The 16,310-nt window shown below is 38.0% G+C and overlaps 1 protein-coding gene across 4 annotated transcripts in view; it reads left to right on the top strand.

The window, feature by feature from the left end:
• Positions 1-16,310, top strand: part of abat (4-aminobutyrate aminotransferase) — a 58,524-nt gene that overhangs the window by 30,465 nt on the left and 11,749 nt on the right. For all 4 annotated transcript variants that reach the window (XM_017437254.3, XM_025010849.2, XM_017437257.3 and 1 more), the window contains 11 exons: positions 975-1,072; positions 1,162-1,191; positions 4,414-4,531; positions 7,456-7,505; positions 8,733-8,813; positions 8,898-8,990; positions 11,591-11,653; positions 11,761-11,824; positions 13,491-13,639; positions 14,049-14,186; positions 14,999-15,166. In XM_017437254.3, the coding sequence (XP_017292743.1) occupies positions 975-1,072; positions 1,162-1,191; positions 4,414-4,531; positions 7,456-7,505; positions 8,733-8,813; positions 8,898-8,990; positions 11,591-11,653; positions 11,761-11,824; positions 13,491-13,639; positions 14,049-14,186; positions 14,999-15,166 (1,052 nt within the window). The remainder of the gene's footprint in view (positions 1-974; positions 1,073-1,161; positions 1,192-4,413; positions 4,532-7,455; positions 7,506-8,732; positions 8,814-8,897; positions 8,991-11,590; positions 11,654-11,760; positions 11,825-13,490; positions 13,640-14,048; positions 14,187-14,998; positions 15,167-16,310) is intronic.

Raw genomic sequence — 16,310 nt, 5'->3', positions numbered from 1 at the left:
TGCTAATGCTAACGCTAACTCTGCTATGAGACTGTTTTCTCATCTGACGCCAACACAACAAACCTCTTCTATCACTTAAAGAAGAACCATTAAAAAGAATATTTAACAATCCAAAAAGTGCAAGGTCAAACAAGTTGTAAAAGAGCCGGGAAAGTTGTGAAAAGTAAAACTATAGTCGGCCGAAGATAATAGTCTGTTGTCATTTGATACTGTTACGTCTAACAGGTACATATATATTGCTGCACTAAAATGCAGCAAATCTCATTTGTGAAGGTTCAGTTAAATGTCACTTCGAAATAAAGCTTGAAAAAGGTAAGAAATTAGATTATTTTTTCAAATTTTTAGAGAATAACTGACAACGTACATAATTGGGATATATCGTGATATATATCTGTTATCGTGATATAAAATTATCCATATGGTGATATAGAATTTTTTCCATATCGCCCAGCACTACCACAGACTGCTGAGTAGCTCAGATCTTGTGTTCAGTAAGAACAAACATGGATTTGTTTGAAAAACTGCAACAAGCGTGCTTCTTGTTTCAGTAAAAAAAAGCATCTTATCTTCTGGATCCAACAGAGTTTATTAATGAAGAAAGATAAATTATTCTCCTTTTGAATTTTATTTTATTTTTTTCTAAATATCTAAATTTATGCTCTATATTTGTGCTTTATTGAAACCTTTATTTTTGGGTTGAGCAGATAAGCAGCCTGCATTCAGTTCCTAATTTAAAACCTCTGACTCCAGAAGATATTTGTTTAGGGAAATCAGGAGGGAAATTCAGAGTCAGGATCACATGACTGCAGCAAACTGGTAGTTCTTTCAACACCTGTTATAGTCTTATAGCCTTATTAACCCAGCAGAATCCAAACTGCATGATCAATACCCCTGGTTCCAACATAAGGAGTCTCTAACCAGTGCCACACAGTCCCACTGTCTAATAGTTCATTTATTCTGATGTTTTCCATCAGGGTGCAGGTCTGTGAGTAAGGCCGCAGCAAAGACCCAGGTTGAGTATGACTATGATGGACCCTTAATGAAAACTGCAGTCCCCGGGCCCCGATCACAGGTAACAAACACACACACAAAAGTATGAGTACATTCTCCTCTACTCGTTAAGTCAAGTATTGCAAGTTTTTATTTTTGTTTAATTTCTAGGAGCTGACAAAACAACTGGGAGACATCCAGGTGAGCTGTTAAACTTCTCTGATTTTATGATCAGGCCTTGGATTCACATTTGTTGTCACAAATCAGTTTCGGATGACTTGAAAGGAAGTGTTCAGCTCTGACACTGCTGTTCATACTTACAGTGTAACAGCAGTGTCAGGTAAATTGTGTACCCCAGATTGTTTTATGATCAGTTGTCAATTACCCACGTAGTATGCAGATCCACGCACAGCCACGTTACACAGAGGGCTGTCAGTGAGCAGCAAACAGGACATCAGCAAGTCTGTTGATGTTTCTGTAAAAATTACAATACATTCAGACAAATTAACTAATGAACTTGTTGTTCTGACATTAACACAGTTCAGAGACATTTGAGTCGCATTGTTGTAGAGTTATCTCTTGATGAGCTTAATCACCTAACAGGCATATATATAGTTTTTAATTTTTGTTACCTCCACCAAGTAGTGTTGGTTTGTTTGTTTGTTTGCGTGAACATTTGTTATCAACATTACTTAAGCTAATGAACAGATTTTGATTAAATTTTCAGGAAATGTTGGGGTTGTCACAACAAACAAGTGAATAAATTTTGGTGGTGATTATAATTGAAGGTCAAGGTCACAAGTGACCCCGTACTCTAACTCTGTAACTTGGTAACACAGAGATGTCAAACTGCACATCTGGACACCTCATGGGTCAAGGAGGTTATGTTTTCAGTTGTATTTTTTTGCTTGTCTAAAAGCTAATGAAAGGATTGGAAGACATTCTCAGGGAATGTTGGGGCTGTCACAGAATACAGTTGATTATATTTTGGTGGTGTTTCAGATAGCACTGTTTTTTTAATGAGGCTGTGGTCTCATTAAAAATGGTGGAGGTTTGCACTCTGAGTGGTCCTAGTTTTTTATTATTGTTTTAATGTGTGAGATTTTATTATGCCTCCTTTGTGCTTCTATTTGTTTACACTTTGTTGCTGATACACTGAGGGACAAATAAGGGGTTATTCTATCCTAAAAAGGGTTCAGGCCACTTCTGAAGAATGTCTGACAGAAAACATTTTCAGCGCATTTTTAGACAGTTTTGACCTGTATTTAGCTCTATTAATAAGCTAAAAACATTTCAAATGAACAACCTCAAATGTGTGTGTGTGTGGAGTTGATCTCTAATCATGTTAACTCAGTGAACTAGTTAAATAGACCCTGAGGACAAACACAGCTCTATATGTTCCTCCCTGTTCATGGTTTTTGTGCAGAAATCTACAACCTTTCTGTGTTTTGTCTTTACTGAACTCTATACATGTTGTCATTGTTTTGGTAGAGTTAAATGTACATATGTTCATACATTGTTTCTTCTGCAGTGTCATCATGCTTCATTAAAAGTCAACTCTGTAAGCATCAGGGTTTCCCCCAGAAAAGAGGCTAAGCCTAGTGGTAGGTGGCTGTTTGCTGGCTGATCGCCGGCCGCCTGTGATTTAGTAAAAAAAAGATTAAAGTCGACAGGAAATTTGAAATACTTTTTTAGACAAAAATAAAAGTAAAATAAATACTAATTGATTGCACCTAATTTGAATTCTAATTTAAGTCACATTTAATAAATTAAATTAGCATAAATGAAAAAGTGCAAACAAAGCACCAACACACGTCTCACGTCAAGGCCAATGAATAACAACAGAGAACTCTGACAAACAGACAGATGCTGTACTGTACTGTGCTTTTTGTGACATAGCCTGCATGTTGGATCACTACATGGAACAACAAAACAAAGCATATCTAATGCTGAATTTAATGGCATCACATTAGCTAAGATCACTACAAACTTCAGGATGACTTTTCAAGCCTTAAAAGATGGAAAGTAAATTTAGAAATTTGTCAATTTTGAAGGCAAATAGACTAAAGTATTTTTGTCACTTTGCCAACAACAGCCAGTGTTTAATGACATGTTGCAAAATAAAAGTTGTAGCCATTTTAATAAACCTCATAAAATAACATTATGCACAATCTCATGAGATATCAAGAAATGTCACACTCGGAGTATGTATCATGCATGACCCTTAGCTGCTACCACATCAAATTTTTACTCTGTATCTCTAAAATTGATAAAAACATCAGTTTTTATGTTTTTCTAATGTCTGTGTTGGCCATCTTGAATTATTCTGGCTCCAAAAGTCAGTTGCAAATGTTTGTCCAACAATTCTTTTGTTAAAGTTTTATCAAAAACTGTGGCCCTTAAACACCCAGTAATTACCTCCACCAAGGAGGTTATGTTTTCGGTAGTGTTGCACCAAAAAAAGCTTCTAGTTTTTTATATCCTACCCACTTGCAACTGAAGTTGAAGATCTATTGTGATAACCGACAGTGAGCTGTCACTGGTGTCCAGCTTTATGTTCTGTAACTACAGAGTGAAGCACTCGGTGAGCCCGGTCTCAGTTTTAATGACTGTCTCTGTGTCAGAGTTCAGCTGACAGTTAATTGTGCAGCTTAATGTGGGTCAGTGATTACACAGAACATCAGGTGAAATAAACTTTAACTAGATCGTGTTTTGTCCTCAGTTAGATTGGCTTTTTGAACAATATTCAGAAAAGGGAAATGATGGTTGTGCAACGTTTAATCCATCCATGCATTTAATTTATTTTTTTACTCACTTGATTCTGTTTAGGGTTGCAGGGAGCCTGATGTCTAAGGCAGGATTAAGATCCTCAGGAGAGGATCTTTCTTTTAGTTGAGTTGTACTAAATCTATGTTAATAAAGGTAAAAAAAACAGGTTAGGAAGTAATTTGTGTTTGAAAGGGCTGTGTAGACTTTTTGTATCTCCTGGCAGTTATTGGGTGTAAGGCGGGTCGCCAGTCCATCACAGGGACACATAGAGACAAATGAGACAAACAACTGTTCATGCCTACATCTCAAGATGGTTTAGCATAGCAGTTTCAAAACTGAGGTCTCGGGGGACATTTTGACCTGAGGGCAGCAGGAGGGTTAAGCAGAGATCCACAGACCTCTCTCTCTCCTCAGCTACCTGCAACAGCTCATCTTGAATGGCTCCAAGTTGTTCCCAGGCCACAGACCTCATGTACAAAGACTAGCAAGGATTTTTTACTGAAACATCATGTAATATTATAAGATGATCTTAGTTTAAAACTGTAGCATGAAAGGCAGCGGACAACATGCTTTTCTTGAAGAAATATTAGGCCTTTAATTAGTTGTGTGAGTGGTTGTCATCAGAGTATTGATACATAATCTGTTTCCTTACAGAACGTTGGTGCCATCAACTTCTTCTGTAACTATGATGAGAGCAGAGGAAACTACCTGGTGGATGTGGATGGGAACCGCATGCTGGACATCTACACTCAGATTTCGTCCATTCCAATTGGTAAGTAAGAAGAGCTCCGGTCACAACAACATGGAGTTAACACAAGATACAGACACCTTTCTGTTTTTATATTTTCACAGTGCATTTCACACCTAAACCTTCAGTGATGTCCTACCTGAATAAATTCATCTCTTAATACTAAATTTAAGATGCCACAGCTATGGATGCCATCATTGTTACACAGAAACATGGTATAACAGGGTGTTGCGTCACAGACATATTTTATACAGCAAGCATTAGCCTTTAATACAGAAAGAAATGGAATTTAAAAAAGTTCATTTAAGATTGAAGTGTCCTTTTACTTAACTTTGGCCCTCCACTGTATCTTCATTCATTTCCATTTATTACATTGAGCTCTTAACTTTTCTTAGTCACAAGGAACTGTGAGAAATATAAAAATAACTAAAAATTATGTTTTCTGAGAAGGCTGTGTGAACTCTGAGTAATGAATGACTTTTGCTGGAGAAGCTGAAATGGAATTGTTAAAGCTAAGAGAAGCAGAATACTAGTTACAAGCTAAGAGTAGCAAAAGGCTAGCTAACACCTGAGGGCAGCAAAACAGTAGGTAGAAGTTAAAAGTAGCAAGCAAAAATCCCACTAAAAGCTAAAAGTATCAAAATGCTAGCTTAATGCTAAAAGCAGCAAATGGCTGTTTATATTGTTTATATAAATGGCTGAAATAGCAGTTTGCAGAAAAACTTTGATTGTAAAAACATACATAAAAATAAAAAAAACGAGAACATCAGTGTGGATGCTGAATATTAGCCCAATTAAATAAAAAGAAATAAATCCTTAATTTTTGCTCAGTTTGGTAAAATTAACTCAGAACTCCATGTTGGCTGCAGTCTTCCTGGTCCACTGACAGAATTTCTTTGATTCCGGTTCAAAGCCTCGGGGCCTCTGTGGCAGAAGGGTTTGTTGTTTCCCAGGGTTCTTAATTTATTCAGTTTCAAAGGGACAGACTGTTGGAGCTGCTGACTGGTTTTACTTATCTAATAAAGGTTCATAGTTTTCTAAAACCCAGAATAATGAGAATAAGAACAGATGGCCACCTGAACCCTCAGTTGAATCCACAGTTTGGGTTTTCTGGGACGTGCAGCCCAACCTGCCTGTCACCACACAAATCACATCCTGTTCAGGTTTTCATGTGTGACGGAGCCCGTGTTGATGTCTCTGATGAACATGGAGCACAGAGGTTCTGAATCCTGAACTGGTTTCAATCATTCCCCAATCGTCAGGTGCTTACATGAGCACTGATGCTGTTATGCACCAATGAGTTCACATTAAAATTGGATATGAATAAAGAATCTGTGTTGTTTTGGTCGGTCTCTGATAGAAGTTGGTTGACAGCACATTGCCCACAGCATTTAAATTATTTGCATGGAAAACAAAAGTTCCAACCAATCTGTGTGTGGGGGTTTTTTATTATTTGATGAAAAACATCCTGTGTTTATATTTCTGGTAGAGAAAGCAGTGAGATGTCAACAGGCTGACAGATTCCCAGAATTGTTTCACAAATTTAAAGTCAGCTTTTAGCCTGTCTTTGTTAAAAAACAAAACAAAAAAAAAACGTCTTTCCAAAGCTCAGAAAGTTTTTGAAAAGTGGAATGAATGAATGGGATGAAGTGGAAGCTGAAGTGGTGATGTATTATTAAGCAGTGGTGTCTTACTGCCCTCTGCTGGTCAGGCTTGTTAGTTTACATCTGAGTCCACACTCGTAGCTTTTGTCAAACAGTTAGTGGGTTTATTTCTATAGTCAGTTTCTCCAGAACATGTCTCACATATTTCTAAGTTTTATATTTCTCCTCATTAAGATATTCATTATGGCTCGCTGCTGAAAGGCAAAGGTGGCCAATAATGTTTTTGTTTGTGTAACTGTGTGTGCCTGTTAATGTGTCTGTCTGTTAGCAGAATATCTCCTGGACTGGAGATATTTTGGGCAGATTTTAATAAAGCCTTCAGGAAATAATACTTGGATGTACCTCTGAAACTTTTGGAGCTAACCCAATTCAAGATAACAGCCACAGCCAACTGAGCTTAAAAAACACAAAAGTGGCTATAATTCTGTCAATTTTAGAGACGTGCTAAAAGTGCTACTCATTTAGCAAGATTCTTGCTTCAAACGTAAGCATTAATTGTAGGAGTCAACCTATTTTGTTTGTTGGCAAAATATCTCATGAACCACTGGATGAGTTTTATTGAAATGTGTAGATAATAATCATTAGATGTCCATCTATAACTGATTAACCATCAGAGTCAATCCAATTCAAGATGGCTGCCACAACTAATTGACCCTAGCAAACACACAAATTCTATAATTCAGTCATTTCTACCTATATTGAGCTAAAAATCGATGTCATAAACGTTGAGTCATTCACAACACATACTTTGAGTGCGACATTCGCAATATGTCATGAGACTGCAAATAAAATTATTGTCAAGGATTGACCAAAACGGCTACAACTTTGTCATTTCTCTACATAAGATGATCTTAGTGTAAAACTCAGGCATGAACGATGGCTTGCCTTTAAGGAATGCTAGACCTTTATTTAAAAAGCTATTCTTTGTCTTCACCTAAATTTATTATACACCAAAACAATTGGTTATTTTCTTCATTTCAGAAAATTGATATATTTATCCTCAAAGCTTGCCTTGAATTGATAGAAAACCATTTCAAGATGCTTCTCCTTAATAGCTTTATCACTGCATGAACACAGAGTATTATTTTGTGCACAATGCGTGTATAATTCAGTTATTTGCCCATAGAAGCCACTGCCTGGCTTTACAGGGACAAAAACAAAAATGTCCCAGTTTCTTTTTCTGGAGAGTGTTTAAAGGAATCAACACTGTCTAAGTTCTGCTGTGAGAGGTGATAAAAATGTCGGTCACTTCTATTAAATCCTTGTAATTCTGTCTCTTGTTAGGCTACAACCACCCTGCTCTCCTCAAGCTGATGACCAACCCCAACAATCTGGTAGGTTCATTCCACACACTGTACCTATAACCCTGAGTCATCTCCTGACTTGAGGTGACCGCAAGTCGTCTGATGACCCAGAGTTGTCCAGTGGCCTCAAGAGCCCATGTGTCAAACTCAAGGCCCATGGGCCAGATCTGACCCTTGGTAAAAAATTTTATTGGGCCCCCCTAGTTAACATTCAGATTTGATTAGATCTGACCCTCCAGTCTGTGACAGATCCAGTCTCTGTTGTTTCTCATTTGCCTAAAGAAAAATTGAGCCTATTTAGGCTTCTTGTGACTGTTACTTTAAAGCCAAGAAAATAAGTTTTAATTTCTCAGTAATCTTTAATTTTGACATGAAAAAGGCAGTGGAGATTAAATGGGATCAAACTCTTGTTAATAAAGCTGCACCAAAGAAATAAAATTGGATATCTGATTTGAGTTAATGTGCATCAGAGTCTGCTTTAATTTGTCGTCTTTTTCTGTATTTTCTTCTTGTTTCAATGTTAAATGTTTTGCTGAAGGCTTTTAAGCTGTTTTAATGGAGAAAAATTCATAAAAAGGCATAAGAAATGAATCTCTTTTAATTTCAATCTATTTTTCTTTGTTCATTAAAGCATGTTTGTTCTAACTTCTATATAATATGTAACTGGGAAAAGGCAATTGATATTTCTTTTTTTGACATATTACGTCTAAAACAAAGGTTAATTTATGTATTTTTTCAATAAATATTGATCGAGATTGGCCCTTGGCTAGGACCAGGTTTTCTCATTTTGATCGTGTAATCTTCAGGCGTCCAGTAACATCAGCATATAGAAATTTTGGTGTTTGTCAGTTCTGTGTTGTTGCACAATTTTAACCAAACATATTGAATTTTTTTCTAAAATAGAAAAACATAACACTGGTGTGCCATATGTCCTGTTATCCCAGAATATTTTTTCTTAATACATATGACTGTAGGTTGACACTCTGAAACTAGGAGTGATTTTTAGCTAAATGTTTTATTCCTATGTTGACAAAAACCACTTGAACATCTAAAGAAAGAACATTAAAATTAACAAATCATTAACAAAGAAATAACTTGAGGTCACAATAGGATTGTGCAATCAAATGGTTGATTGCAGTCTAAAAAAAGTTTCAAATGAGAAAAATCAATCGAAACACCCATCAGTTGAAATTCTGCTTCAGAAAGTCATTTTTGTGGATTCTCTAATCTGTTCGTGTTTCTGTTTTTTTTCTTCAGAGTACAATTGTGAACCGACCTGCGCTGGGAATCCTGCCTCCTGAGAATTTTCCTGATAAAATCACAGAAAGTCTTCTCTCAGTTAGTAACAAACACACACTCATACACACAGTAGTACGAACTGATGTGCTCATAAAACAAGCCCCACTCATTACTTTCCATCAGGTGGCTCCTAGTGGGATGAGTCGTGTTCAGACGATGGCCTGTGGCTCCTGCTCCAATGAGAACGCCTACAAAGCAATGTTCATCTGGTACAAGGTGAGTCTGTACACAGTCAGGTTAACCAGAGGCCTCATGTACAAAGACTTGTGTGAATTTCTTACTGAAACATGGCCCATGCTTAAATCATGAAAACGGCATACACACAAATAAATCCAGACGTATGAAACAGTGCGTATGCACAAATCCAAGCACTGTTTTTTTGAACACTCTGACGTGGAACTGAACATGAGGTAATACCAAACACTTTCTCTGACACACCTCAATTTACAAACAGGTTTTTCTATTTCTGACTCGTGTTTGTATCCAAGTACCACTGGTTTCTGCATAGAAGACATCAGTGTAATAATCTGCCTGAATGATGACTGATTGGTGTAATGAAAACTGCATTGTCCATTCACTGGGGACATGGGTTTGAGTCCTGGCTAAATTCTTACTTTGTTTATTTATTAAACAAACCATGACTAAATGTTTAAATGAAACCACATAAGTACACATTTACAAAACTTTCATATTTAGTTCAGTATTAGCCTAGACATCTGTTCAGCTGATAAATGCTCCCACTGGGATTCAAAGACTAAAGCTCTGAGATGAGAACAGCATAAAAGGACGCATATTCCCACTTCTTGGATATTTTATGCTAATAAACAGGATATCACTGTTTTTGTTCAAACTGATTATAATTGCAAAAAACATTAATAATAATAATGTAATAATTACCACTTAAAAAAATAACTTGGTTTTCTTTTTCAACTCCACAGCTGAATGGTGTCTAAGCAGTGAGCCGTTAGCCCCTGGTAGCTCAATTGGACTGAACCAACTCCGTGAAGGAGGGGGGTGTATTTTAAGTGTTTACTGTGTAACTAAGAAAGTACAATTAGAATCAATAAATACTGCATGATTTGTCTTATTGCTGAAAGTGATGACATGTTTTTAAGTCAGAAAGTAGGGGAGCAAAAACAGAAGTTAGCCCCTCCACTTTAAAAAATTGGTGAGCAGCTGCTTCACCTGCTCCATTGAGCAGGCGCCTATGGATACAAATATGCCCTGTGCATGTGATTCTCCTCTCTGCAACATAAAAAAATAATTTCTATACCTGTCATTTGAAAGCAGATTATATTAGACTTATCACTTACTTAAATTTTGTGTGCAAAATAAGACACTCATCCGGTGTAATGTGTGTTATGTCAGACGTCACTTACATTACACATACTATTATGTAAATGAATACAGAAGTGTGCTGCCGGATGAGGCTGAGGCATTTCAAACTTTATACGTGTGTTTATTATAAGTACAGTAAACACAGAGGCACTCAGGGGTTTGGAGGAACACTCTGAAACTGTAGTTTAACCAGTAAAACAGGAAGTAATTCACTTGAATCACTGGTGAGTAATGATGCCGTGCTGACAGGATGATGTTAGGGTTAACATGGCTCAATGCGTATCAGAGGGAATAATATTAGGACAATTGAATAAGTTTACTCACCAAGAAGCCATACATCCTTTACCTTACCAGTTTGTAGTCTGTTCCCAACCAGAGGACAAATAACTGAATAATTGGCAGCTATGATGTTGGTGTGGGACTGCACACATCTCCACTGTCATTTCTTTACTGATACATCTAAGGTTTTGCATGGCAAACAGTGTACACCCAACTTGTACAAGAGGTCTCTGGTGATCACAGATCAGTCAATGATGTGAGGGCATGAAGATGTGTCCTTAACGTGTCATCCTGCAAACTGGCTGTGACGATCAGGCAGCCAGGAAAAGTTAAATATTAGATAACATTTAGATAATTACAGGTACTAATCAGACATTAATTGTCTCCCTTGTCCATCACTTAAGTTCACTGTCTAACCTCAGTTATCATTTGAACTAAACTAACATGGTCTTTTTGCTCTTTAAGGCATGTCATATTTTTGCACAAATGCATAGTGATTATGATCAGCACTGCTCTCCACAGGAGACAAATATTCTCACTGAAGTTTCTGACAACTTTAGATGAAAATACCAAAGAGACAGAAGAGCACATGCATCTCAGTGGATTTTAATAAAACTTTCAGAAAGTAATCAATAGATGAACATCTCCAATCCAATAACCCCAATAACCACAGCAAATCAGTCTTAACCTACAAAAAGTGGCTAGTACTCAGTCAATTTTACAGGGGCTGAGCTAAAATATAGTATGGTAGTAGTAGAGTCATTTACAACACATATTCTGAGCTTTAACAGATCACGCAAGATATTGCAATATTGCACAAAATTGTGCAGCACATTATTTTGAAGTTTTGACCATATTGGCTGTAATGCTATTATTACTCGTCAAAAAATGATCTTAGTCTAAAACTCTATCATGAAAGGCAGCGGGCGATAAGCATTCCTTTAAAAAAAAATGATACTCTTATTTTATGCCTTTGTCTGTACTATTGGTCTGCTAATCATTTTATAATTCAAGTAACCTTTATATAGAGTCAGTAATCTTTCACTCTCATTACAAATGAATACAGAGAAACAATCTAATAAAAATGAAAGCTGTGCAAAATGCTGGATAAATGTTTTTAAGTTTGCATCCATGTGTCTGAAAGACATTAAAATCTTTTCTAACTTCATTAGATTTTTATCTTTATGTTTTTGTTGTAGATCAAGGAGCGAGGCTACAGCACACCATCTGAAGCAGACATGAGCACCTGCATGATAAACCAGGTCTGCCATGAAATCCCAACTCATCAGCAACGTTCCTCCTGATTGACTCAAGTTTTACCTTGATTTGAACTGTTTTTCCTCTCTGTCTGCCTGTTTCTCTTTGTTAGGCTCCAGGTTGTCCCGATCTCAGCATTTTGTCTTTTATGGGTGGTTTCCATGGAAGAACAATGGGTACATTTAAAATTTTTGGTATTTTTTGATCACATGAAAAACTGACAGAGTTCCCCTCTTGTGTCTGGTTGGACATAGAGGGACTACAGAAAGTATTCAGACCCCTTAATTACTTATTCAGTTTTGTCGTGTAGCAGCCTGATGCTGCAATTGTTTGAATTCTTTTTGTTTCTCAATAATCTGCAGACATTTCTTCATAATGACAGAAGTGAAAACAGAATTTTATACAATTTATTTTAAGAAATTGAAATATCACATTTCTATAATATTTTGAGTCTTTAATCAGTCCTGGGAAACAGAGGGAACACATCTGGTGAAGTGACTGTGAATATGAGGTGGTGAGGACCAATGCCAGTGAACCAGATAACCTGGGAGGACAGGGTTAGTGCATCCATTGATTCTGGGGAGAAGCAGGTAGACGGGTTAGAATACAACAGCCCAAAGTCGCCCAAACTCCCAACCCCTGCTGCTAAAAAAATGTTTCACTATGTTAGGCAGGTGATGAGTGGTGCCTGGTTTCCTCCAGACATACTGTTTAACAGAGTTTAAACAGTTCAGTCTTACTTTTATCAGACCAGAGAATCTTGTTCCACACAGTCTGTGAGTCCTTCAAATGGACTTTCAAGTATTTTGTTCTGAGGTGAAGCTTTTGTCAAACCACTCTCCCATAAAGCCCAGATCAGTCTGCAGGTTGTCCAGGATCTCTGGAGCTCAGAGTGACGGTCAGGTTCTTGGTCTCCTGTCTCACTAAAGCTCTTGTCCTTCAATTGCTCAGTGTAGCTGATTGGCCAGCTCTTGGAGGAGTCCTGGTTGTGCCAAACTTCTTCCATTTGAATCATAAAGCCACTGAGCTCAGAGGAGCCTTCAGAGCAGCAGAAATAATTCAGTAGATCTGTGCCTTGCAAGAATCCTATCCCTGAGCTCTGTAGACTCTGCTACTGACAAACACCCCCACACCATGATGCTGCCACCACCATGCTTCGCTGTTTGCAGTTCCTTTGACGCCATGTTTTGTTTTTCTGCAAGGAGGCCTTCTATACAGGTGTTTCCAAATCATCTACAATCAGTTTAATTTATCATTGGTGGACTCCAGTCAAGGTATTGAAACATCTCAGCAGAGATTAAGAGAAACAGGAGGAACCTGAGATGAATTTCAAGTGTTGCTGAAAAAGATCTGCATACTGATGGAAAAGTGATATTTCAGTTTTTATTTAAAATAAATTTACATAGTTATATAAAAATATGTTTTTGTTTTGTCATTAAAGGATACTCAGTGAAGATTAACAAGGATAAAATAATTGAAACTACTGTAGCATCAGGCTGCAATATAACAAAAGTAAAACAAGTGAAGGGGATCTGAACACTTTGCATTGTTTTATTGTCCTGGCAGTTCCTCTTTTATTCTACTTCTATTCAGACCCGAGACTGAATAGTTTATTATAGCCTTATATTTAGAAAATATTAAGCTTTTGTTTGAAACGATCTGCTCAGCCCAAAAGGCTGGGGGTGGGGGCTCAAACTGCAAAACTGAATAAAGTTTTAACTCAGGGAAAAAAACATAAATTGAAATTGCATTTCTGCTGTTTGTTACTGTCAGAAATCTGTCAAAAAGTAAAACATAAAAAACTGTGTTTCTAAATTTACATGTATATTTTGCTGCTTTAAGGTTGCTTGGCAACAACACACTCCAAAGTAATCCACAAACTGGATGTGCCATCATTTGATTGGCCAACTGCCCCCTTCCCCAAACTGCAGTACCCTCTGGAGGAGTTCAGCAGGAAGAACGCTCAGGAGGAAGCCCGCTGCCTGGAGGAGGTGGGTTTTGGAACACCACGTGTGCGCAGTTTCATCTTTAAGATGTTTTTAGTCATTTTCTGGGCTTTCCCAAATAACTAAACCATAAATAAGTTTTTCTTTTATTTATAATCTGCCAAGGTGGGCAACAATGTTTTTATTTATGTATGTGAGTGGCTGAGTGTCATGTGTCTGTCTGTTAGCAAAATATCCCATGAACCACTGGATGATTTTTGAATTAAACTTTCAGAAATTACTCATCAGATGAACCTCTACAACTGATTAAAAAAATGTAGTCAGCTAATATTTCATTGTGCATTTTATCCTTTTCATAAATTAATATAATTGAGATTGAGTATAATTTTAGACTTTAATGTTCAATAACAAGGCAGGAGAAGGTCTGTGTAACAGATGCTGGGACTGTGTGCAGGTGGAGGACCTGATAGTGAAGTGGAGGCAGAAGGGGAAGCCTGTAGCAGGGATTGTGATTGAACCCATCCAGGCTGAAGGAGGAGATAACCACGCCTCTCCAGACTTCTTCAGAAAGCTCCGCAGCATCGCTCGCAAGGTAACAAGCATAAATGTTTAGGTGAATTTTCCCCTCGACTAAAGAACCAACTGTTGCTGGCCATCAGTTTGGAAAAGGTTAAAGGTAACTTTTTACACTCAGCAAAGTAGCTGCCAATCCTCCAAGAGTCCCAGTACATTCTTCTCCAAATCACATGGCACAATGCATAAGGCTAAAAGTAGCAAACCAAAAGCTAAAATGAGCAAACGCTAACAGCTGAAACCAACTGAACAATAGCTAAAATCTAAAACCATCACAACAGTAGCTAAAAGCTAAAAAGCTACCAAAACAGCAGCTAAAAGCTAAAAATGAAGCAAGTATGCTGAAGTAGATTTCAGAGAGGATGTTTTTTTATTGATTTGAAGATCTCTCAATGCATTTATGAGGAACAACATGTAAAGAAAATAGAAAAGTTACTAAAAACAAAAGTTGTTGTCTTAATGTTCTGAAGGAGCTGAGTTTTTCTTTTGATACCTGAATGGGGAAATGGCTAAAGCAGGTTGTCCAAAACAAATTAAACAAAACCAGGAAAGCAATGTGAATGCTGAATCAACATATAAAAGCTAAAATGAAGTGGTAGTGTCTAATTAGTTAAATATGCTTCAGTGAAAACTGATGTTTATTTTAAAATGTTCTGCATAGATAAGAGTGTTTCAGATTGTATAGGGGTGGTTATTTTGCTGGTCCAGCTGCCCCGTTCTGACAGAGCTCTACATCTTGGCAGTGGTATGATCCATCTTGTTTGTCCGTCTGTTCTTGTATTGTTCATCTGTTTGAGCTGATGGTTGAGTCTGTTAACTTTTGTCTCCCAGCATGGCTGTGCGTTTCATGTGGACGAAGTTCAGACTGGTGGAGGAGGCACAGGGAAGTTCTGGGCCCACGAGCACTGGGGCATGGATGACCCAGCTGACATTGTGTCCTTCAGTAAAAAGCTTCTGAGTGGAGGGTACTTCCACAAGGATGAACTGCAGGCTGATAAGGTTCGTCGTGTTTGAATCTTGTTTTGTCCCTACAAGAAGTCCACTCTCACAAAACACGTCAAAGCTATGCTCTGAATAGTTTCAAGTTTTAAAGTTACATGGGAGATTTATATCGCCCGCTGCCAAATGGTGAAGGTGGACAGTAATTTTTTTGCCTGGGTGTGAAAAAAAAAAAAACACATGTTAACAATAGAAATAATTACAAATACAGACAAGGAGAGTAGAGCAAATAAAGAGAGCAGCAGAGTGAGAAAATGTGGTCATTTTGTCCTCCAGCAGTCTAAGCCTATAGCAGCATAACTAAGGGATAGCTCAGGAAACCCAAACCAACCGTAACTACATGCTTTATCAAAAAGGAAAATCTTAAGCCTGGTCTTAAAAGCAGACAGGGTGTCAGCCTCACACACAGGAAGTTGGTTCCACACGAGAGGAGCCTGAGAGCTGAAAGATCTGCCTCCTGTTCTACTTTAAGAAACTCTAGGAACCACAAGTAAACCTGCAGTCTGGGAGTGAAGTGCTCTGTTAGGAAAACATAGAAAAATAAGATCTTTAATGTAAGATGGGGCTTGGTTTTTTAGCATAATATCTCAGAAGCCACTGGATGAATGTTAATAAAATTTTCAGGAAATAATCATTGGATGTACATCTGCAACTGATTAACTTGTAGAGCGGCTCAGGTGGTCGCTGAGGCAAAAACTCGGGCATGGGAGGAGTTCGGAGAGGCCATGGAAAAAGACTTCCGTACGGCTTCAAGGCAATTCTGGTCCACCATACGGCATCTCAGGAAGGGAAAGCAGTGCAGCACCAACACTGTTTATAGTGAGGGTGGTGTGCTGCTGACCTCGACTCGGGATGTCGTGGGTCGGTGGGCCGAATACTTCAAAGACTTCTTCAATCCCACCGGCACATCTTCCATTGAGGAGGCAGAGCCTGGGGACTTTGGGTCGGGTTCTCCAATCTCCAGTGCTGAGGTCACCGAGGTGGCTAAAAAGCTCTCAATTTACCGGTCGATCTACGTTCCTACTCTTATCTATGGTCACGAGCTTTGGGTAGTGACCGAAAGAACGAGATCGCGAATACAAGCGGCTGAAATGAGTTTCCTCCGCAGGGTGTCTGGGCTCTCCCTTAGAGACAGGGTGAGAAG

The sequence above is a fragment of the Kryptolebias marmoratus genome, linkage group LG12 (assembly GCF_001649575.2).
Source record: "Kryptolebias marmoratus isolate JLee-2015 linkage group LG12, ASM164957v2, whole genome shotgun sequence".
In the NCBI taxonomy this organism is placed as follows: Eukaryota; Metazoa; Chordata; class Actinopteri; order Cyprinodontiformes; family Rivulidae; genus Kryptolebias; species Kryptolebias marmoratus.
Note: the sequence above shows the minus strand (reverse complement) of the source record. Positions and strands in the feature narration are given on the sequence as shown.